This window comes from Alligator mississippiensis, chromosome 10 (assembly GCF_030867095.1).
Source record: "Alligator mississippiensis isolate rAllMis1 chromosome 10, rAllMis1, whole genome shotgun sequence".
NCBI lineage: Eukaryota > Metazoa > Chordata > Crocodylia > Alligatoridae > Alligator > Alligator mississippiensis.
In genome coordinates, this window is record NC_081833.1 from 23,707,511 (window position 1) to 23,732,521 (window position 25,011).

The 25,011-nt window shown below is 44.7% G+C and overlaps 1 protein-coding gene across 1 annotated transcript in view; it reads left to right on the forward strand.

Annotated features, from left to right (window-relative positions):
• Positions 1-6,935: 6,935 nt before the first annotated feature.
• Positions 6,936-25,011, forward strand: part of MED13L (mediator complex subunit 13L) — a 402,047-nt gene continuing 383,971 nt past the window's right edge. The window contains exon 1 of the mRNA XM_006266403.4: positions 6,936-7,558. Coding sequence (XP_006266465.1) covers positions 7,487-7,558 — 72 coding nt within the window. The 5' untranslated portion in view covers positions 6,936-7,486. The remainder of the gene's footprint in view (positions 7,559-25,011) is intronic.

The window sequence follows — 25,011 nt, forward strand, 5'->3', positions numbered from 1 at the left end:
GAGTAAATAATGTTGGGGCAAGCGCACAACCCTGTTTAACCCTATGGGCTACAGGAAAGGCATCAGATGAGTCAGCATCCACTGACACATGGGCCTGCATGTTGTCATGGAAGCAGCATATAAGGTTAATTAGTTTGTTTGGGCAGCCAGACTTTGCAAGAAGGCACCAGAGAGCAGACTATCCAACAGAGTTGAACACCGTACTAAAGTTGACAAATGCAATGTACAGGAGCATTTGTTGTTCGGCAGCTTTCTCCTGTAACTGGCATAGGGTAAATAACATGTTGGCAATACTGTCTGATAAACAAACACCCCACTGGGATTCAGGGAGTACATAATCTGCAATAACCTGGAGCACTTTCAGTAACAGCTTACCAAGGGTCTTACCAGTGATGGAGAGAAGTGAAATGCCACAATAGTTGCCTCAGTCATCTCTGTTTCCTTTGCACTTTTACAGTGTTATGATTTTGGAATCTTTGAAATCCTGGGGTAAAGCCTTGTTTTCCCAGCAGAAAGTAAATAGGTCTGGCAAATCTTTGTGAAGTGTGGGACCACCTTATTTAAGCACTTCTGCTGGGATCTCATCAGCTCTACCTGCCTTTCCATTTGCCATTTTTATAAGTGCATTCTTAGTTTCTTCCAGAGTTGGGGGATTTTCTAGTTCATATCAAACTGGTCTTTGCTCAACTGAGTCTACCATTTGATCATTTGCACCTGACTCATGATTGAGGAGGGTCATAACATATTCTTTCCATCTTTGTAATATCATACTGTGCTCAGTCAGGAGTGTGGTATTGGCAGTGGACAGGATTGGAGAGGTATTGGCTCTTCGTAGTCCATAAAGGGGCTTTAACTCTTGGAAAAAAAAACCTTGGGTGTTATTAGTATCAGCAAGAACTTGTAGTTGCTTTGTTTCTCCACCAAATGTCCTCCATCTCCTGCTGCTTTTTCTGCACTACAGATTTTGATTTCTTGAAAGACTTGTGCAGTTGCGAGAGAGAAGGGGGTTGTTCAGTTCAACTTTGCACGTGGCTCAGTGGGCCACAAGAAGTGTATAAGACCCGTAGAAAGCTTTCTTGTATTGGTGATGATGATTCTGTCTCTACCTGACTTCCATGTCTATTCATCTTCCACACTTTCCTGCCATGCCTTTGATGTTAAGAAAACAAAAGAAAGAGAAATAGGTATTGGGAGATGAGATCTTCTACTTAACCCATAACTGAGTAGTAACTTCAGGTCTCTTCACAGGGCTCCTCCTCCCCTACACCCTCTCTTTACCACACCACACATGTTCTGAGTATGTGGTCTCTCTGGCCTTAATTTAAGCAGCCCTGCTCCCTCCTAAAGATTTACTTATTCACCAGCCCCGACGCTACTGAGCTTTGCCAGTTAAGTCTCCAGAGGCTTATACTAATTGCATATATGCTATGGTTTGTCTTTCACACATGCAGCCTGATCTCAGTCCTTTTCTCCACTAAGGTTCTTTGGTCAACAGAGGTGTGCCAGTGCCGAGCCTACTCAGTCCAACAGTTGCCTTATTGTCTCTTTTCTCCTGTCGGTAAGTCAAACAATGTAAATCCCACTCACCAGATTACAGCTCTCACGCTGATCTTGAGACTCCCATGCCATCTCTTTGTTCAAGGTAAATGTCTCCATTCTCATCCCTCTTGATTAGTTCTGGCTTTCACATAGCCTGTATTTCCAGGTAAATTTCTGCACCTCCATGTGGTGTGCATGACCAGTAGCCCTTGCATACATCCCCTCTTCAGGGCAGCCAACTCTCTGGACCCACTTGGGCTTTAGCTTCTGGGTTCACATCCCAGACCAATGAGAGCTGATTCTGCTCTCACATTTATCTTTGCTGTGGCCAGACTGGGAGAGAATCAAGGGCTTGTGGGCCCATGGTGGTGCATGATGTCTTGTTTCTTTAATCACTTTGTCAAATACAGGTAAATTTCTCTCTCTCTCAGCTGTATCAGGGAGAACTTTCCTAACTGTAACAGGCATCCCAGTATGTGCTCTGTTATAGAGTGCTTGAATATTGTCATTTGCATTGTACCAGTCTAGAGTTTGCTGAGATGGGACACCAACCAATTCTTTAGCTGTTGATTGCAGTGCAGTTCAAAAGGCTCCCACCTTTCTTCAACAGTTTCACTTGCTCTTGCATTGGCACAATTTGATAGTGCAGCATGAGTGGAAATTGCTAACTGAGTTTTCTCTTTTTCCATGCAGAGTTTCAAAACATTGATACATCAGTTTGTTTTCGGAGCAACCTTCTGTCTAGGAGTGTGAATCCTGATGTTCAGTTTAGTACAGATAAGCTGGTGATCTGTACAGCATTCTGCGCCTTGCATAGCCCTGGTAATGTAAACATCCCTCAGGTATTGCTATGAGTGATGACATAGTCTAGAAGGTGCCATTGTTTTGACTGAGGGTGCTACCAAAAGTAGAACCACTTTTCTGGCATGCTGAAAATGGTGTTTGTAACAGCAAGGTCAAACTCTGTGCAGAGTGTTAGGAGTAATTCTTCATTTGTGTTTAGAGACCCATGTCCAAATTTCCCCATGAATGTTCCAAGTGGCATAGTCATCTCCAGTGTGTGTATTGAAATCACCCAGTAGTAGGATTTTATCATTGTTGAAGGTATTTCTTAGAGTGTCACTCAGCTGTCTTCATTTCTTTGAAAGCAAGTAGTGTTGGGGTGTAGGTGTTATTATGGCCATAGAGTTGTTATGGGACAGTGGTATCAGGAATGTCATTAAGTGCTTGGATATTGACACAGTTTGATGTGATCATTTATTAGCAATGGAGTTTGCTATTGTGAATCCTACCCAATGTAGGCCGGTGTTTTGGCCTGCCTTGTAACCTGACAAGTAGAAAGTGTGTTCTTTTTCTCTAAGCACACTGCTGTCATGTAGTCTAGTCTTGGATAAGGCAGTGATATCTATTTGATACCTGTGTAGCTCCTTTGCTATTAATGCAGTTCTTCTACAAGCTCGATTTTCCTTTTAGTGTATGAATGTTCCAGCATCCAATTGTCAGTTTCTGTCTGTTTTTGTTTCTCCCACTTAAAAAGGAGATCCCGCTGATCATAGGAAACCAGCCAGGAGTTGGTGAGAGGTGAGCCTTTTTTACCCCAACTTTTATTGGGGCCTCCTTGGATTGAGGCAGGTGGTGCCTCCCTAATTAGGGCCACCTGGTTGCCTAGGTAGGACCTCATGTTCCCATCACCAAGAGAGAGTCATGCAACCATCACACCTAAGCCACTCATGTGGAGATCATAGGCTACCTGCTTCCAGCTGTTCAGGTTTGTCAGCACTGCCTAGGAAATTCTCACCATGACTGTTTGGTGAAGAGTTTGTGGATGATGATGGTGAATACCTCAGCCCACCCCTAACCCCTTCCATTGTTGCCGCCTGAGGGACTGACGCAGGATGATGCAGCAGTGGTGGGGGGAGAAGCAGGCCAGATGTGGTTTGAGGGAATAGTGGGCGCGCCGCAGCAGTGGCAGTGGGGGGAGGGGAGGGGAGGAGTGGGCCCGGGCCTCACGTGGTGGGGAGGAGGACCAAGCCCAAGCTGGGGGAGAAGCTGGCCCACGCGGTGGGGGGAGCAGTGGGCCTAGGCTGCCACAGCGGTGAGAGGGAACAGGATGTGCGGGCTTGGAGCTGACAGTGGGGGGAGGAAGGGGGTGGGGTAGAAATGGGCCCGGGCCCAAGGAGGGGAAGAGGCTCATTTCTCCCCTTTCTCAGCTGCTACCATGTCGGGCTGGGCCCACTGCTCCTGCCCACCGCTGTGGTGGGCGGGCTTCTCCTCAAGCTCACCCAGGCCCACTTCTCCCTGCCCCCTCCCTCCTCCCCATTGGCTCTGAGCCCACTCCTCCTGTTCCCCTGCCACCGCTGGGTCGGCCCAGGCCTGCTGCCCCCCCCCTCCACGGCAGGCCGGCTTCTCCCCACCCTTGAGCCTGGTTCTCCCTTGCATTGGGCCAAGGCCCACTCCTCCCCTCCCCCTGCGGCGGGGAGGGAGAGATGGTGGGGAAGAGGGGTGGGAGGGGAATGGGAAGGGGGGTTACTTGGGCCAAGGCCCACTCCTCCCCTCCCCACTGTGGCGGGGAGGGAGAGATGGTGGGGAAGAGGGGTGGGAGGGGAATGGGGGTTACTTGTGGCTGTGTCCCGCCATGGTGGCAGCCGTCACTGAAGCAGCAGAGGAGATGTGGGGAGTGGCCGTGTCCCTGCCCTGGCACGAGGCAGCTGAATGCAGGCCTCTGTCCTCCTCCCCTGTCATTTTTGATGGGCAATTTACTAGTCTAATATTATAAAAGCCTTAGTTTGTCTGTCTGTCTGTTTATAACGCTTTATTTGTGACCTGATTGGCTGTCTCAGCAGCCAATCAGAATGCTCTGGACAGACAGGACAGAGAGTGGAGTGCCACCATGGCAGTGAGGGCTGGGGGCGAGGGGCCAGGCCAATGGAGCTAGCGTGGTCCCCCCTGCCCCACTCCTTGGAGGCAGAGGGGGATGGTGGGGATGGAGCCGGATGGCCTCACCCCACCAATCTGCTCCTTGGAGCTAGGGGCCAGAGCACCCCCCCGTCACCCCGCAACAAGATCCAGCAGGGAGACGGGGGGGAGGAGAGGAAGCAGGCCTGCCATGGCGGGGCGGGGGGGCAATGGGGTTGGGCCCGCAGCAGGGGGCAGGGGAAGAAGGGGGAGTGGTCCTTCTTCCCCCGAACCCAAACTGCTGGGGGAGGGGGGGGGGGACAGAGTTGAGCCTGAAGGGGGCGGGGCCAGACTAGTGCGGTGGGGGGCAGGGACGGGAGCACAGGGCCAAATGCTGACCTCCATCCCCACCTCCCCCCATCATTTTTGATGGGCAATTTGCTAGTAGCAGTAGTAATAATAATAATTATAATTATTATTATTATTAGTTTTTCAGGTTCTTCAGGGAGGATGGAATAGAACTGATGCTTAACTCCACTTACGCAGGATGGCGGGGGGGAATCATCCTAATAGGTGGAATAGAATCTGACCCCAGGGATCTAAAGTCTATCCAGAGCAGTGCATTTGTACAGTTTGGACAGGGCTGTTGTGCCAGTATATGGCTCCAGATTTACTACAACGAAACAGGTCTTCTTACTAATTCTGTTCTGTCAGTGTAATAAAATACTAGCTCCTGCTGATTACAACTATTTGCAAAGAAAAGTAAGCGATGAAAAATATTATTTAAAAACGTGAAGAAAGCTCTTGTTTTCACCAAATAGGATAAAAAAATCTGCTTTTGTACTACATCAGATAGTTTAAAATGTGTTGTATGTTTTTTCTATTTGTTATTCAATATTGACTTTAATTGCTAGGCAAATTTAAATTAATTTTACTTTTTAAATGGCGATTTTCCATTTGTTAATGAGAAGTCTAGGTAGTTCAGCTTTATTCTACATGGCTAAGTCAGTTTCCTACTTGAAAGTTTCAAAGGGACGCTGTCAACTTTAGCATTTTACATACAGTTCTTTATTCATGTTGCAAAACATACATTAAAGTAGAAATAAATATTTTCATTAAAATGAAGTAATATTAACTATAGCTATTTGTTGCTATTTGATTACTTTTTTGAGTGTTTTTCCCCTAGGACAATGAATACAATTGTGCTCAGTTTCACTTGTTTATAGTCAGCTTTACTTTCAGGTATAGTTAATTTGAGGGAATGTGTATTGTTAAAGATAGGCAAATGTTTGTTTTAAGAGCTGTTTCAAGTCGAACAAAACAAACATGTATGAGGTAAGATTCTTTATATCAGTCTAAAAAGCATCCTAAAAGTGTGGGACAATTTGATTTAGCTTTTTAACATGGCAATCTCCATGGAAACTATAATGTTAAAAGGAATAACTTAATTCTAAATTACTTTTTGCATTTTTTAAATTTATAAATACACTTACTGCTAAATATTTTGTTTTGCTTTCTAAGATATAGCAAAGTACTGGTATGCCCTGTACGTCACATTTAAAGCAATGAGTGATTCGGTTCCCCTTCCAGCTACTCTTCCGGTGCCAGCAATATAGTCGAAAGGGCCCTGGCAATTTATTTATTCGTTTTTGTTTGCGTCTGGATGGACATTATCATCGTTTTGTGCTGGAGGATGGACAAGCGCAGTTATTCACTCTTAACATGGGATCTTTCACTCTGCAGCAAGTGACAGCAAGTTTGGGGTCTCTAAGCCACCCAATAATAAAATGTATCAAGCGATTTGCCTGCAGGTAATATTGCTAGCAAGGCGGATGCCACGGTTTGTTTTTTACGAAGCACCTTGCGCTCTCCCCAGAGGGCTGGGTATCGCGCCAGTCGTCAGCACTGAGGCAGGGGAGGTTTGCAAAAACTCGGATCGTCCAGACTTGTGCCCAAGCTGCCACTTTTGGGTAGCCACTGCAACGGGGAGATGCCTCTGGTTATAATGGAAGGGCACGGATTCATTTGGGTGATTTTCTTTTCCTGGACCAGCGCCCTGGTTGGGATGAAGTCAGACAGGTTTTGGCCTGGAAACCACCTCCTGCAGGCCTCCAAGGTGAGCAGGGCAAGGGGAGGCTCTAGGAAGAGGGGGCCTGGTCCACCTGCCCGAGATCCAGGGCCCGCCCCGGCTCCCACCGAGCAGCAGCCCCTGCTCCAGCTGGAGGCGGCGCCGCTGGAAGCCGCTGCCCCGAGCCCGCCGGGCGGCCCCGCCCCCGAGCCCGTTGCTGACTCCGCAGCACCCCCAGCGGAGCCTCGGGACTGCGCAGGGGGGGCGGGAGCCGGAGCGCTGCCCCCCTCCCGTCGGAACGCGTCACGTGGGGCCGCGGCGGCCAATGGCGAGGCGCGCTGGGCCTGGCGGCCGCCATTGCTGTCAGAGCGGAGAGAGGCGGCGGCCGGGCGTGCGGCGGAGCGGGCAGCGGCGGCGGCGCCGGGCGGGCAGCGCTGCGCGAGGGCGGCGGGGACGGGCGGGGACAGCGCGCGCGCTCTGGCCGGGGGCCGCCGCCAGCCGCCCGCAGCCCCCGGGGCCCCGCGCGGGGCGTAAACAAGGCGGCGGCGGCGGCAGCGGCGGCAGGAAAGCAGCGCCCGCCCACCGCCAGCGGCGGCAGCAGCGAGGGCGGCCGGGTCGGGCCGGGCCGGGACACGGCCTCCGCCGCCCGCCGCGTCCTGCCGGGGCCGCTCCACGCCGGCCGCCCAACCTGGCCGCGGGCGGGCCCCCCCCGGCGGTGCTGACGGCGCGGCCCCCGGCGGCTCGGGGTGTCGGTCGCGGCGCGCAGCGCGGGCCCCCGAGCGCCCCCGGGCGGCGCAGCGCCCCCTGCCGGCCCCGCCTGCGCCGCCGAGCCCGGGGCAGGACCGGGACCGGGACCAGGACCGGGACCAGGACCAGGACCAGCACCGCGGCGGCCGCCCCCGTGAGCCGCCCCGCCCCGCCCCGCCCCACCGGGCCCGTCTCTTCAGACATGCCCCGCTCCGGCGGCCGGGCTCGCCGAGGATCATGACTGCGGCGGCCAACTGGGTGGCGAACGGGGCCAGCCTGGAGGACTGTCACTCCAACCTCTTCTCGCTGGTGAGTGCCTGGCGCGGGCGGGGGGCGAGCCCGGCCCGACCACACCCGGCCCGGCCCCGGCGCACAACGCGCTGCTCGGCGGGCGACGACGCTCCAACTTCGCGGCTCGGCTGCCGCTGCCAGGGGGCTTTATATCCCGGCCGGCGCGGCGCGGCGGCTCCTCCGCAAGCCCCTCCCCCGGCTCCGCTCCGTGTTTGTTTTGCTCTCCGACGTCGGGGTCGCGAGCGCGTGTCCCCTCCCCGGCGGGGGGGGCGGGGGCGCAGCCGGTCCTCTGCCCGTGCCCGCGGGGAGCAGCCCCCGCCGCCTCTGCCCGCCTGCCCCGGCGCTTCGCGCCTCCCAAACTGCGTGTGCGCTCATGTCTCTGCTCCCCCCTCTCGGAGCGGCAAACGCCATTTCAGCAGCAAGCAGTTGCGCGCAGCGATTACGTGCAGGGTGGGCACCCTGGGCTCCGGCCGCTGGACGCGCCAGCTGTCCTGCTGGGGCCGCAGCTCTGTCCCCATCCCACAGCTCAAAGGAGAGGAGCGGGGACAACACCTCCTCACTTTTTTTGTTTCCTAAGGGAAGCGCTCGCTGGGAGTGTGGTGGGCTGGGTATCTTGCTAAAACAGATGCTGTCTTCTCATCTTGCTGGTAACTGGCAACTTTCACTCTGTTTTTGATGGCAGGGTTTAATTTTGCAGCAGTTATTGTATCAATTCTTCATAGTGAGACACTCAGCTAATTGCAGATCCTTAAAGAGAGTAAGAGCTGTCGCTTCTTTGTTTCAGTGATGGTTCACTTCAAAATGCCTTTTCCCCTCCTTGTCCCAGATACCTTGTCCCTGCTTGCTGGAGAGCAGACCTAAGGGTTCTCCCTTAGTCATTCAGCTAGGAGCTTCCCACACTGATACCTGGAGCAAGTAGGAAGCGAAGTGGGGCTTCATTAGAGTCTGCAGTTGGGTTGAGCTAAAACAATAGCTAGTAATGGGAGGTTGGGAACAGCCTTCTGGAGGAATGTGTGGGGAGGAAGAGCGCAAAATGTGAGAGTCGAAAGTCTCACTTCTGGAGAGGCAGGGAAGGAATGTTGAGCAGGTGGTGATGCTGGTTTGTTTTTTGTTTTGTCTTTGTTCCCAGTTCATGTGCGTATGTGTCTTCATTTTCTAAAATCCTTGGTTCAGGGGTAGGGATGTGTAAGTGACTAAGAACCGTGTCATTTCTAAGTTGTATAAATGGCATAGTATCAGACGTGTTTTGGGGCTGTTGGTTGTACCTGTGCTGATCTAAGGACGTAGGCAGACAAGGTTCTTTGGGTAAATGCCGTATCTTTTATTAGGCCAACCATTACTTGGTTTAATAAAAGATATTGATCGCATTTACCCAAAGAACCTTGTCCACCTAAGTATATTAGGCATACTTTCATTCACTTCTCTTCATCTTAATTTGGAGTGTCTCTCACATTTGATGTATCTTGAATTTATTAAGAATGTAACTCTTTGGGGCAGAAGTCTTATTTACCTATGCACGTGTACAGCATATATTGTGTTGGGGTGCTGAGCCTGTCATGGCTTTTGGGTGGCCCCGTAATACAAACTAAAAAGCTCTTGGCTTTTGCATTTGTTCCATAGTTGTGAAAATGGTTACACTGTTAAAAAAATAAAATTGCATTTACAGAGTTTTTTCCCTGAACCATGATAGTGTGTATGTGGCTGTGCGTGTGCAGATGTAGCAGTGATTCGTATAGATCAGTTTTGCATATGGAGACAAGCTAGCCATTAAATACAGGATAAATAACTATTAGAACTGTTAGCAGTAAGTTAATAAACAGTATCTTTAAAAAAAGAGGATTATTCAGGTTTTTTAATAGGAACCTGAGCATATTTTAGGAAGTTGTTAGCATGGCATAACTTCTTGTGTAGTGTTATACTCGGTGCTAATCGCTACTAAAATAGTTTTTGGCATATGATATTTTAAACTATAAAGTTATAAGATTCAGAGATCTCCTCCTTCCCCAAGAGTTTACCATTTATACTGATAAACATCTATTGAGCAGTAAGTTTTTAATATGTATGCAGAATATCAATGAAAAAATTGAAAATTCTTCATCTCTCATTCCTGTTAATCATCTATAAATTCTGCAGAGCCAGAAAATATTGCCCTTAATTTGTCTTATAAAACTACCTTAACAACTTCACTTGCTAGTGGCTTTTGTGTGGCTGTGGTATCAAGTAACTTCTAAGCAGTGATTTGCAGATTAATGTCTTAATTAAGAAATTATGCTTTCCTACGTATTTTGTGTTAACTTCACTTGAAATGTCAAGGAACTGACAAGACTCAACTATTTTTTTTGTAAACAAGTTAATTAACTGTGGTAAAGTCATGTTTGTTTTAGACTCTTATCGTGTCAGAGAACAAATGTGTTGCAACTGTCATTTGCTATTTATTTGTACAGTGCCCAGCACAGTCGGGCTCCAGTTTGGTTTGTCTTTGGGCATTGCCTAAATTTGGGGGGCTAAATTTTAATTTGAATCCCTCAGTGTGGTGGTACTTTTTTAGCAGTGGGGGCCCTGTTTTGTGATGTTTGAAATATACAGATAACTTTGGAGCTCTGTGCCCAAGTCTGTACATGGCAACACATATTTTTATCAATTACTATATAACCGATCCCCAGAATATCAAATAGTGTACTAATAAAATGTGCTGTCTTTTCAGTTGCATTATTTGTCAGTGAGACCTTTTATTGATACATTTAGTGTTAGAGTATTCCCAATATTATAAATATTAATTTAAAATGTAAATATTAATTTAAAATGTATGGGCAAGGACAGTGACTCTTTACCCTCAAGCTGCTATATTTAATTCAAAATTTATTAAGTGTTAAAACTACAGTGCTGCTGCTACAGTAGTTCAGATCAAAAGCTACAGGTTGTGATTATTCAGAAAAGAAACATTTATGCAAAATTGTTTGCTTCTTGTGGAATGGAGCACTCTTTAAGAACAAGACTTATGTAGATAATGTTGACTTAAGACAAAATGATTATTAAAATAAGTCATTTAGCAGTGCCATGTTAACCTTTACCTTAAACTTTGATTAATCATAATGATTAAAGTAGAACATAAACAAATGGCAGGAGTGAATTACTTAAATCAGTTTCACAGATCTTACAGTAACAAAAATTCCAGCCTTTTCTTAAAAACCCACATAACACAGCATTATGATGGATTGACTTAGTCTCTTTGTTTTCTCTGATAGAAAATAGCTTTTAAAGTTCTTGTATATCATGTGGAAATTGGGATTTTATTTGCTTTGAATGAAATTGCTTTAAAAAGTAATTAATTTTTTTCTCCTAACAATTGAAAGATTTTGTACGGTTTGCTCAAGGATGGCATTAAGTGAAGGGTGCTATTTTGTGTGGTTAGACTAGAAACTAAAACTTGTTAGGGATCACTGAAATTTGGTCATTTAAAATATAAACATTTGACTTCTCATAATCTGACAAGACTGTTTTTCTAGATGTTGATTTGTGATCACAGACTTAAATAACTAATGTTCTATGAAACGTTCTGGACACATGAGCTTTAAGATCTTTGTTGAATGCACTGTCTCTCATTATTGGATTGAAGCAGAAATTCAGTGTCACAATGCTTCTAGGAAATGTTAGCATTCATATTGCCTACCAAGCAAAAACACTTCAAAACTTACCATTTTTATGACTTTTTTTTTTGTTTTCTTTTGTTGTTTCCCCCCTGAGAACCCAGTAACTCTGCTCAAATGCAAAGTGTAGTATAGGAGGATATTACAATAAAATATCATAGTATTTTACAGGGTTGTCTTTGAAATACAAACAGATGTGCTTTTTTTGGTAGTGTGGTATAATCCTCTTTGGTATGAAAATTGCTTCTTTCATTGAAACATGTTTTCTGTTTGTATCCCTTTTGTTTTCATAGCACATAGTGTTAGAGATTTTTATTTAAAAATTTAATTGCATAATAGTAAATGAAATGCCTGCTTCTTCTTGTGAGGAAACATGTTCATATACACAACTAAATAAATGATAGTGTAGTAATCTAGTAGGTTATTGTTAATTATTTACTCAAATGTAAGCGAAGAAGTTAATATTTTTTTTTGCAAGAGAAAATATTTTGAAATCATATGCCGTATACTAGTATGCTACAAACAGTAGTCTCAGTCCAAAATACTTATGTAGATAGTTGTTTATTCACATAGCTGTTAATGTTAAAGACTACTCATGTAAAAATAAAGTATCTGTAGAATCTTGTCCATTTCAGTTAAGAAGCAGTGATTATTTTCTAAATACAAAAATGTCTTGTCGTCAAAAATTGAAAGTTATGGGTTTAATTTAATAATAAGATGTAATGTCAGCTTTTTTTTTTTTTTTTTAAGATTTAACCTTGACCTTTCTTAAACCTCATGGAAGGTATGTACTGTAAAAAGATCTAGTCATCTGAAAACAACAACAACAAGAAAGCCCCCAACTTTGTATAGTCTTGCAGGAATGAATCTGAGATGGCATTCATGTGGTTTGTGGGTAGGGACCTAGGTTCTTGTTTCTGCTCCAAATTATGTTTATGCATTATATCCAATGGTTGCCTAATATAAAATGGATAAGCAGTTACGGGAGCAGGGACTGGAACTGGGGTCTTTCTCTCCCACATGAGTGCTTTAAAAGTTAGACAGTGGGGTATATCTTTGCTTCTGTTTGAGGTAACTCTAAAATCCTCAGCTACCCTGGGCTATGTTGAGGTACCCCTCCCTTTCTATGTTACCTTGCTACTCTGCATTTTGAAGCACAGAAAGAGAAATGAGATTTGGGCAGACTGATTCATAGAAGTTCTCTGCAGTACAGGAACAGGGAAGTGTAACAGTGACAAGTACATGACTACTGGTTGTGTTGTCTTCTGTGCTTTTATCTGTTGGCTGTACCAAGAGAAATGGGAAGGGCTAGTGCAAAAGGGGCACTGTCAAGCCTTTCTGTTCTTCCATCTTAGTTTCATTATGAGTTCTGAACACTCTGCGTTCTGAGGTAGGCCAAGGAAGAAACCTGGCCCCAAAATTTGTTTCTCAGGGGAGCTGCTGGGGATAGGCTGCATTGCAATTAGGTGAAGTAGGAGGTTTTTAATTTGGATAATTGGCAGATTTTGCCTGTCGGTGGCTTTAAGCTCAGTCCTTATGTGTGCACCCATAGCCCAGTGCCTGCTTGTTTGCTGTCATTCTGGCACTATGAGTCTGACTCCTTGCTGCAGAGTTCAATGGAGGTGGGAGGCTGGGCTGGCGACACAGCCTCTAGCTTGTATCGTAGTGGTCAGGGAACTTTCCTGAATGGTGGGGGCTGTGAGTTTGAATCTTCTCAGGCTGTGGAGTGCATTGAATCTTGGTCTACTTTCTGGATGAGTTGTCTAACCCATAGGTTATTCTGTGAAGGAGGAGGAGGGCACCCTAACTTCCTCCAGCTCTCCCTTTCAGTGAAAGTGCCAGTGACTGCTGGAGCTTGTGTAGAATGTTCAGCGCTGTCAGAGAGATTCCGAGAATGCCTTCTGGCTTGGGGCCCTCCAGGGACTTTGAGATGAAGACGCCTCATCTGTGAATCGGTGTGCATGTCAGGACTGAGATATTGCTAGTTTTAGGTATGCGCAATAGTGACTTCAATGGTCTCAGAAACTTTACTAGTTAAAATGTAGGTGCTTATGGCACTTGGGGACCTAAATGGCTAGGCTGGGTTTTTGTAGGTTGCACTCTTGGACTTAGGCAGAACATATATGCTTATGTTTTGTGGTCCTGACATTCTGGATCTGGTCTCTGCTGAATAACCAGCATAACATGTATACTTATAATGACAATAATATGTGTACTAATGGTTAGTATTGTAGACTTCTGAATAACCTAAAATTTACAGAATTACTTCATGTCACTGTAAATTTTGTGAAAAGCTAAGGAATAGCTGCATTGTAAAGAAAGATAAGGACAAATTAGAAAAGGTCCACAGGAAAGCAGGAAACATGGTTAGAAGTCTAGAAAACATGGCATGCAAGGAAAAGTTGGAAGAATTGGGATTATTTAGTCTGGAGAAAGAAGCATGGGGGAGTGGGTTTGTTAACGGTGTTCCAATACAAAATGGATTATTATGAAGAGGATGGCAGTCGCTTGTTCTCTTTGTCTTCAGGGGACAGGGCAATAGCTAATGGACTTAACTTGTAAGAAATTAGTTCAGGTTAGATATTAGGAAAAAATTAAAACTGAAATGATGGTTTAGCACTGGGATTTACAATTTAGAGAGCATTGAAATCTCTATTTAAAAATCCATACCAGTGGTCTTAAGTTTCAGAAAAGCTAAGAGATCCAGTAGAAAATATCTGCATGGGACCTTAATTGGTTGGGGTGTTTTTTTGTTGTTGGAGTGATTGCTGGATTTAGGGTAATTTAGGGATGCTTTTGATTCAGGGAGATGAGATTTGTTTTTAATTTTTTTAATTGGTTAATCAAAAGATGTATCATTCAGCAACAAAGGAAATGCCAAATCTTGTGTGTTATCTGGTATATTTTGACAGTGTGTGTACTGTGAATCTTTTTGTTGAACACTTTTTGGATTTGCAGTATTTTGTGATCTCCTTTTTATACCAGCAGCAACACATACAGTCATAATTTAGCCTTTTAAGTATTCCAAAGATTAAGTACGATGGGGATAACCATACTTTCTAAGAAACTTATAGCCAAGCATCCACATTTTATTGGATGGAGCATTTTTTTTTTTTATTCAGTAGCCCAGATCTCTTTGTTCTTGTTACTATGTCATTTCTTGACTTCTGTGGACAGCATCACTGTCTTAACTTTGACTCGGGCTCATGACCAGGGCAGTTTTTTTTGACTGGGATCATTTCAATTAAAATGTTTATTAAGTCTTTCTGCAGAACATCTGAGATGGAACTTCTCTTTTCTGTTGCACAGTAAAAACTTGTCCAGGCTTCTTTTCTTTTGCATCTTGTTTGTTGCTGCAGATTCTTAATGACCTTGCTGAATACAGCCTTACTCCATTCATCTCCATTCACGGTTCTGCTACAGTTTCCTCTTTTCTAGTTTGTCATTTTGACCACATCACCCCTCTCTCTTTCATTGGCTTTCCCCTTAGCTTGATGTGATAGCAGTGTCTCTTTACTTTTAAGGTCTTCAGGGTTTAGCCTCTCCCTGATTTATCTCTCTCAGTCAGTTCCTACTTTAATTTGGCCCACCATGCTGGCATGCATTATTCTTAATTTTTCAAATGAACATCTCTAAGCTTTTTCTCATATAGCTACTCCTCTCATGCTTGAGATGTGTTGTCTGTTTAAATGCCCTAAAGCCACTTCATTGTTCTTTTTCCAGATCCCTCTCTTAAAATTCTCCTTTTCTGTGATGCTTGCTGGAAACTTGACAGTGGATAGGCTGCTGGCATACTGAGACTGCTGACTCGCTTGCTGGGCAGTATTTCCTCTTTAGATTCTGCCGTCTGTCCTTATCCACTAATTTCTTATTTCACTTCTAAGCTTTTTGAGTATAGACAGCATCCTTTTGTCCTGTGCTTGTACAACACATAGCATAATGTGGTCTTAAACCAGGGCCAGGTCTCCTTACTGCTGTGATTATACAAAATAATAATTGTGAACTCTAGGCTTAGCTATTTTTTTTTTAATAGAAGCATACTAGTTATAATACTAGTATTGTATCTCTGGTCTTATGCTATCTTTAATACCCAAAGTACACGCATTTGCCCATGTCCCTCCATCTCTCCAGGTTCTGTGCTGTGATTTACCTTTTCCCCAAAGCTACTAATTACTGACAGGGAAGAGAAAATTATAAAATACATCTGAATGACCTTCAAAGCTCAAAGATGAATAAACTACGAAAAATACCCTGCTGTACTATACCTTTTGTATTTACCCCTTCTCCAAAGTATCACTGAAGCATGATGTTGATGCTAATGATGATGGCTACTATCATATTTATGCTTTGATTTCACTTACAATAGACAGCTAATGATACTAATGTAATCTCACATTAGTATAATTTCTATGTTATGGAATGAAGATAAACTGTTTCAACATAGTCTAATAAGATCATTGTTAAAAATGTTTATTTACTCATATTTTTAGTGCAAGCATTTGTTTAGATTTTTATTTTTTCAGTCAGATGTTGGGGTTTTCATGCGGATCTAAAAGGTTTCAGCAAACTCTTGTTGTAACTACTAAAGTTTTGCAACAAAATCTGAAAGAAAATGTTAATTGTTTTGATACTTAGATTGTTAATAATATGAGAGAGTGCCATATTTTTATTATTGTTTAAATTTCTCCATTCCAGGAATTTCATGAATGATCCAACATTTAACTTGAAAGATCTAGTTAATAAGGTATCTATAAGTTGTCCTTCTTCTAAATGCGGCACTGCTGTAACAATATGCATTATATTTATTTGGTGGCCTAAATACAGTTTGTTTATTTTTTTAATATATGGGCTTCTTAAATTTATCTTGGAAAACATTGTTTCATGTTTAAAATGAAACAATGTTTTTAAATTTTATTTTTTTAAATTTTATTTTATAGAATTGAGTTTTCCGGAAGTCATTGGCATAAATAATATTGATACTGTACAAAGAAAAGAAATATGTAAATGGCAAATAGTTTATTATCGTGGCTCTCATTCCTTAGTTCAGTCTGTATTAGACAGTGTTATTTCTCAAAATGAATCATTGTAGAGTAATTCATTTTATAATAGCTGATATGGAATTATGAGTTCAATTTTATTTTGTGGTATTCTACTTACTTCTGTGAAAAAAGGAATTTATTATGTGTTAATCATTTTTGCAGTAGTGCCCGGAGGCCCCATTCAGGTTGACGGACCTGTTTATTCTAGGTACAGACAAATGCAAAGATGCTGTCCCTGTCCCAAAGTGTGTAATATGTATTTCAACTTATTTTTTTTTCTCTTAAATTTGTATCAGATGATTGGAGATAAGTGAATTATTAGTTTTTGCATATATGGTTGAATTATGTTGTGTTCCTCTTAAGTCAAACAGAATTTTGAACAAGTAATGGTGCCTGGTCTGTTAACTTGTGTAATTCTATGTGACACGCTTTCTAGGCCTGTAGTCTGCCATTGTCTCACCCTTTTTCTGAAAGGAGGTGTTGAGTTGGAATTTCTTAGGATCAACTCTCTGAGAAAAGAGGAGTTCCCATATTTGGGGGTGTATTATCATGGCCGCTTTCTTTCCTAATGTGAATGCTCAGTCAGAAGAAAGTAAATAAATTCTTACATGAGAGAAAAGCCTATTGACAATTGTTTGTTTGTTTGTTTGTTTGTTTGTTTGTTTGCTTGTTTGTTTGTGGATGAAGGCCCTTTGGCAGACCACTTAAGTCTTGAGCTCCATTTGATGTCACTGTTGTAGATGTTGTTGATGCTAAAGGATCAAGGCTGTCTAATCACATTTCTACATAGCTATGACCTTGTTAGCCTGGAGCTAGGAGTCTGTGTCAGGGCCCATTTGGTCTCGGGATGCCAACGTAGTTTGCCTTAACAGAGGCCGATGACAGACCCTTCATGGGTTCCAATCTGTATTAACTAAGCCAAGGGTGTTGAACATATGGCCTGTGGAGCTGCTACACTTTGCCCACTGGGCTACTGGTAGGCCAGGAAGTTCAGGAGCATGGCCTGCCACAGAATCCAGAGCCCTGGGGGCCCTCCTGGACATGGCTCTCAGTGGCAGGGAGATGAGCGAGTGTTGTTCTAACACAGCCCTGCTTACTTTAAGGACGCTTGATCCACGGCTGCTGGCCTTCCCTCCTCTCCCCAACCCCCTTTACTGACGCCTGCACTGCCTTTGCTCCAGCATGCAGCTGCTTGCCCCACCTCCACTGCTGCTTGCACTGCTTTTTCCATGGCATGTGGCCACTTGCCCCATGGCTGCTTGCCCTGCTGGTTCTGTTTCTATTGCTGGTCCTGCCACAGACACTGCTTGTCCCATAGATCTTGCCATCAAGGAGCGCCACGGTTCAAGTCTGGCCCAGGTATAGGGTGAGTTTAATAGTCTCCCACCCCCAAACACTAAGCAGTTCTTGGATTTGGTGTTTATGGTTCAGTTTGAGGAAGAAAGACCTATGTTTCTCTCTTCTCTCCAAGGTATTGGTTGTTTGGGATTCTCAGTTTCCTTTTTTTGGTTCATAAATTGAATTAATTTCTCTGGGAAATTGACTGATAGTTCATTGTGTGGCTCTGCCTGAAGCATGTTGGGAAGTTTCCTCCTTTAGTTAAAAAAAAATAGAAATCTCTTTTGGTGGGTGAATTTGCCTTTGTTTTGGCTCTCATTTCAGCGAATCTGTTTTTCTTCTTAGGATGTGGTTTTGTCTCTATGAGTGAGAATCTTGCACAGATGGTATCTTTGGAAAATGGATAAGTATTTACCTTTAGAAAAACAGAATCAGAAGTATCTTTCAGATTTTACTCACCCATCCATCTTTTTAGGATTTGAAGATTTAATTTTTTAAATGGCAAGCTGTTTGCATTCTGTCTTCATAGCTCATTCATTATTTGGAAGGCTTAATATCTTCAGACAGAATTTTATTTAGCTCTGAACTTGGAGGTTAAGGGAATCCTTGTTTTCCTCTTGTGGAAGAAAATAGCTGGAATATTGAGGAACCTCCTGTATGTTACCTCAATAACACTGTATTGAGCAGGTTAAGACCTGACCTACAGAGGGACCGATTTGGAATTAGGGGGAGTTTGGTTGTTTTTTTCAGGAGCATGAAACCAAAAGAGAATCCTACGAGATGCTTGTTAGAGGAGAATTGCAGGTAAGTGACCATCTGAGGTCAGGGCTTGCAAAATATTCTTGATTATTTACTAGTCTGGGAGAAATATCTTTGATTCCAAGCCCTATAATTAATTGTTAATGGCACTCTTTCACCCCTCCCCCTCCTGATGCCTCAGATAAATCTTTTCTTTTTCAGTTCTAGCACAAATCAGTTTTAGTCCCTCCCAACTAAAAAAAATAACATGGGTGTTCTTATGGATTCCATTTATGATGCGAGTTTACCTTGTTTTATGAAGATCGGGGACTAGCAGTCAGATTCCACTGGGGTTATGCCTGCAGGCTTTGTCTTTGCTGGAGTGTCTTCCACACAAACCCAAGCACTCACTAGGTCAGTGTGGGCCTAATTACCTCTGTTTTCTCACTCCCTCTTTAAGGCAGCAATATTCCATGGCTGCCCTCTGTTGTCCCACGTTACCTTTCCTTGCATGTAGTCTTATAATTAATTGTGTACATATTTAAATCAGTTGCTTTAGCTTAGGTTTTTTTTCTGCCTTCTAGGCAGTCCTGTGTTTGTGTGTGGGGTGTATTCTTCTTGAGTATCATACCATGAATGCTCTTGGAAGGTACCTTTTTGGTCTAATGGCTGTATCTGAGTGCTCTGGCTTCAGACTTTGGGCCGTGCCTGTTAAGGTCTCAACCATTCTTTCTGATGACCACACAGCATCCTATCCTGTAAGAGCCCCATATTGCTTGGTAGTTTGATCATTTTCTGTCAGGATATCAGCAGGTTAAAGAGTGAGTTGTTAGCTGGTGTAGTTCCTGAGTGGAGGAGCATCTGATTCTGAAACATGCTCATCTAACTCCAGAAGAGGTTATGTTCTCAAAAGTTTCATTCCTTTGTCGCTCCCCTAGGTAGAGACTCTAGCATAAGAGCTCCTTATGATAGACTTGAGAAGGTACCCGTAGTGCCCACAGATGGTCATTAGGGCTTCCAGCCTAAGACTCAGTACTAGGGCTGTGCGAAGCTTTGGTCCCTGATTTGATTTGGCCTGATTTGGTGGCCGAGTCTCTGAATCTGAATCAGATCGGAGGACCTTTTAATCTTTGAATTAAACACAGTTTAAATGCTTTTTCTACATACCTCTAGGTAGCAGGTGGCTCATGAACGCTGCGATGCTGGGCGCGTGTAGCGTCCCATAGTAGTGCGATGGGGGGGATCCCCAGTGCGCTTGGCAGCAGACCTGGAAGTGGACCAGAAGCACTTCCAGTCCACTTTTGGGTTTGCCGCCAAGCACGTGAAGGGCCCCTGCTCACTTTTGCGGGATGCTCCATCCGTCCCAGCATCGCAGCATTCACAAGCTGCGCTGCTACCTCAAGGTGTGTGTAGAAAAAGCTTTTAAAGTTGCCTATGGCCGAATTGCTGAGTCTCTGAATTGGCATCAAATCTTTAGATTCGGATTCAGCCAAATTGAATCAGGGACAGTGATCCGAATCAATGAATCGAATCACTGTCCCTGATTTGGGCTGAATCCAAATTGAATAGGGCCCACTTCACACACCCCTACTCAGTACCTCATCCTACTTCAGACTTGAGGCTGACTCTATTCGTACTCTTCCCCAGAGCCCAGGGATGGCCATGGATTGTAACCCTTGGACTTGATCCTGCTCTATGTAGTGTGACCGTAAAGTTTCTGGAAATTGCTGTCTTTCATCTGCCACTCCTAATCTGTCAACTTCAAACCTTTCCAGGAGTTAGTGGAAAGGATTCTAGGGCTGCATTAGTCTCACAGCTCTTTGATACACCATGTGCTTGCCTCGCAGGTAAATTGGCAACATCTATTAATTGAGAGCGTCTTGGAGCCTATGTAAAATGTGTCACACTTTTTTGTTCCTTTTTACTTGTACAGTAAAGTACAGTGCTAGATTCCTCAGTGCTTGGAGTGCTTCTTTTACTCTTAGACTCTGGTTCATTTATTTGGCAGCATAGAAGAAGCTCAAGTAAAATGAGCCTTCAAAAGGTACTTGCAATGATTAAAGGTCCTGCAAACTTGGGGCGCCCCATAGACGTGTGGTGAGGCTGCTCCAACATGCTGTAATTAGCGTCTTGTAGCAGACTTGATTAATGAAGTCTGCAAGAGTGTGGTAATTTAATGCACTCCAGCAGACTCCAGTGTTACATGTATTAGCATCCTTAGGCTGAAAAACGGCTTGTTTGAGCTTTAGTTGAAGTGCCCCCACCACCGTTTTTCAGTGTGGGGACGCTGACACACGTGACGCTCTGGGTGCTAAAGCTCCCCCCCCCCCCCAAGCATGTATATAAATGCCTTTAGCCTACTTCGCCTCAGTGCATTTACAAAGAGGTCCCATTCATACAGCCTGACTAATGTGGGATAGAGCTTAACCCTGTATCGAAAAACTCCTACAGAAATCTAGGGGTGACTTAACTGATTCTGTAATATGACAGATCCTTGTATTACTTTGAGCTCTAGTAATACAAATAACTTCCAATTTATTTGTGGTAGATACTGTACAAACAGACTAAAAAGATGCACCCTATCCCAGGGAACTTACAGTTTGAATATAAGATGAGACAATTGATTAATACAGATAGAAAGATGTGGAAGTATTAAGGAAGCAGTGAGACAATAATGGTTCACAGCATAGGAAGTGGTTAGAACTTGCTTCAGGCAGTCTTGAATTCCTAGCTGCTTTTCCATAGCTACAGTAATTACTACAAGGGCCACTTGCTTGCCCTAAAGATGTCCAAACAGCTATAATGGCTTTTCCCTTTGAAGCATCAGATTACTTCCTCCATGCCAAATTAAAAGCTAATATGCACCCTGTAACTTTTTAGGGCTGTTCTTAGTTTCTCTCCTCATCATAAGATATATCTGGATGCTGCAGCCTTTTCTCCTACCAATCAAAAAAAAAAGTGCTGAATACTCCTCTAGGAGGAAGCTGGCTTCCCTAGAAAAGGGCCTCACGTTCTATTGTCATATTTCACATGCTTCATCATCACGAGATCAGGTGATATTTGTGTCAAGAACTGTATAACAATCCAGGGTTTTCTTTCTCTTCCCTCTTCTGCTTGCCATATTTCTGGCTTTTTCCCTAGGCATAACCTGGAATTTATCTCAAACCAGCAGCTTCTGCTTATCATTTCCAAAGGTTACAGTTCTGATCCTGGGAGCAGTGACACATTTCCTTTTCCTGTTCCTTTTTTGGAACCCATCTATGAGAACTGAACTACTGTAACTCAGTCAGAAATGATAGAAATAGGACGTTAAGAATTCTGGGGGTAAGGCTTTCTAGCGCTAATCTTTCCTTCTCAAAATCCATGGGAGACTGTGGCCTGTATTGGTTTAAGGGGACTAAACAAATTAATATGTCAGCTTAAAGGTTGACTGAGGACACTAGGCTTTCATCATCCTCTCTCTGGAAGCCAAGGATCAGTTTCTTTCATGACTTTAAAGAACAATTTGTAAAGCATAACAGTACCCTGAGGCAATCTTATTTGCAGTGGGACACGACGTTTTACTAATCCTAGGCACTGCCTTTTTAGTTTATCTAGAGCAGGGGCAGGCAATTATTTCTGCTGGAGGGCTGCTTAATGACTTTCAGTGAGCTCTTGAAGGCCGTGAGGGTAGCTCCACCATTGACAGGCGCCCTACCTCTTGTTTTGCCATCTTGGAGTTAGAAGTCCCACAACCTAACCCCTGACCTTTGCCACCAGAAGTCCTTCCCCATGCCCCTGGAAGTACCCCTTTTGGGGGAGGGGTGATTACCATCTTGGAACAACCTGCCACGCACCTGCCCCGAGCACAGCCCAGCCTAGCCCTCCCTCCTTCCAGGAAGAGCCTGGTGCTGCCCTGGCCCCAGCCCACCCTGCCCTGTGCAGATCTGGGGGCACGTTCCCTGCCCCCCCCTCCGGTGCTCTCCTGGGGTACGCGCGGTGGTGGGAGCTGCCACCCCCTGCCCCGGGATGAGCAGCTTGGGAGCTGCCACCCCCTGCCCTGGGTTGAGCTGCTTGCGGCTCTGCCCCACCCTGCCCAGCAGTGCCTGCCGTGACCCCACTCCCTCCCTCACTGCGGGGGCCTCAGTCTGCCCCTTCCCTCCCCCTGCTCCTTCCCCCACAACAGACTTACCAGCCAATGCTGCTCTCCAAGCCTCCGGGTTGTGCTCCTGGCCACGTGCATGCTGTGGCTGCATGCATGCATGGGAAATTTATTGGCCACATCAGGCAAAAAAAGCCAATTGCCGATGCTCTCAATTTTTCCCTATATTGGTGCCAATTCGATATGGGACGGATGTATTGGTACACCTCTAATACTGACTACTTCTGGTACCAGAACAACCTCAGGTATCTGTATACTACAGTTTATTATACTGCATGGATGCGATCAGTATGTCCTGTATACTTGTGATCCTTATTTCTAGGTTTAATTTCTGCTTTCTGTAAGATGGGATCCATTTATCAACATGTCAAGCAGTATATGTGCACTTCTTAGTGGTCTCAGTTCAGATTCCTAGGCATATGATCCTGAAATATGTTATCATTTAATAACAACTTGTGGGAACTCAAGGACACTAGAATAGTCTATGGGCCTTTTTTGCCGTTCCTGAGAGAGACAGTAGAACCTGGATTCTTTTCAGAATTTATTTCTTTACCTCTGGCAAAAATGAGGGCTTGCGAATAAGCTGGGGGTATATATAGCTGCAGCAAACAGCTGTGCAGGAACCCCCTGAAGGGCTTGATGTGGCACTTATTTCAAAGGGCACAGTTTCTCTGAGCAGCAATGGGACTGCTAACGTGCTCCAGCTGAGTGGAGAAGTGGCACTCTTTCAAATAAAAGCCTCAAGGTTGGCTGAACTCCTAGCCCATAATTTGGCAACTTGCTGTTAATTAAGTAGGTTGCAAACCACCCAGATATGAAAAATTCAGGTTCCAATGTACCACGCTGTGGTTCTTGTAATAATTTATTTTACCAGTTAAGGGGGAACTTGAATTGCACTTGCAATGGGATTTGCACCTTCCTAGATACCACACTAAGACATTACACCTGATGTAATTAACCAGTTTATCACATCTTTAATTAATTGTGTGATAAAACAGGGAATAATAAATCACAAAGCTATTACACAAAATATGTGTATTAACTTTGTGGCTGGTTCCTATTGTGTCTTAAATTGAATGTATTTAAGGTCTTCAGGGCTCCAGTGCACTCTCATGGCTGGGAGCACTGATTAGCTGACCTAGAGGTGTCCTGGGCCCCTGGCTATTTGCCGGTGTATGGGAAGGCTGTGATCATGATCCTGGGCTCCCCCTTCCCTGGCAATAGGGTGCAGTAAGCATCTAATTCCCCCTTCATCCCACAGTAATGCTCTCCTGCCCTGTATGTGTAGCATGGTAGGAGGCACACTTGTGGATCAGATCCCCTCACCTTTTTAACTGAATGTTTGCCAGGGGCCTAAGACCACATTTTCTCACTCTGTTCTCTCCAGGGTACTGCCCTATTTTTGCCAGTCATATCTTGATGGTTGATTACTATTAATTTGGGTGGCAGCCTTCAGATAATCAGAGTAAGCCTTTGGGTGTCTCACTCTTCCCTCTTCATGGGCTACTTCTGTCTGCCCCAGTCTTTTAACTCTGTAAGCAGTCTCTCTCCCTTTTAATTGTCCTCAGCCAACCTGCTTTTTTAGTCATCCATGGCTTGTTCTCTAGCCGTTGTTAGCAGTCCTTTGCAGGGTGATCAGTCACCACCCTTTCTCAGGCCTCTCCCACACAGGTCTGCAGTCTCCTGCCTAAGTTAACTAAATAAACTTGCAGCACCTTTCCTCAAGTTCCCTGTGTCCTCCCTGTTCCCATCAGACATTCCCATGTTGTGTAACGAAACATAAATGATCATGACTCTGAAACAAACCATAAACAATAGTTCCTCTCCTCCTTCCTCCCTGGAGAATTCCTTTCCCCTCCAGATGCAGCCCAGGAGCCAGACTATATAACCTTCTGACCCTGCCTCCTTCCAGTCACCTGCCATTCAGCTGAGACCAGGCACAAGGGCTCCTCATTAAGCAGTCTGCAGGCTTACTGCTCTGCAGTCCACCTCCCTGCAGACTGCTCTTTGCACTTTTCTGCAGCCTGTCCTCAGCAGCACTGCACTCTTTGTACTTGAGTAACAGGGGTTAAGACGCCTCTGCTACACCTCTGTCAGGAAGTGTGCGCACTGCAGAAATGGTATTATCTTCACAAACTGTCTTTGGCCTTTCAGGCATGTTATCTCTCTAGCTGATATTCATCCAGCCACCAGAACTAAAGAACTATGTCTAAACTCTCATACTCAACAAATGGGGTTGAATTCCTGTGGGGTTCCTGTGATAAACCAGTCTGTTACCAAAGGGACAACATAGCTGTTTGGTTTTGTTCCCAAGCAGGCATTAACATAGGCTCCATAAAACATTTTTTTCCCCATTCTTCCTCTCATACCAAATGTTATGAGGTAGGATGAACAGGATCTAGTCTTGTTTGTATTCTTGGTTATTTATTGGGCTAAGCCATGCTGTGTCACATTTCTATAATGTTCCTGACTTACTCTTGCACGGTCAAGGGCAAATTCTACACTACGCATCTCTCCACCTGAGTGCCTGGCAGTTGACTGTGAGCATGACAGTCAACTGCCCTTCTG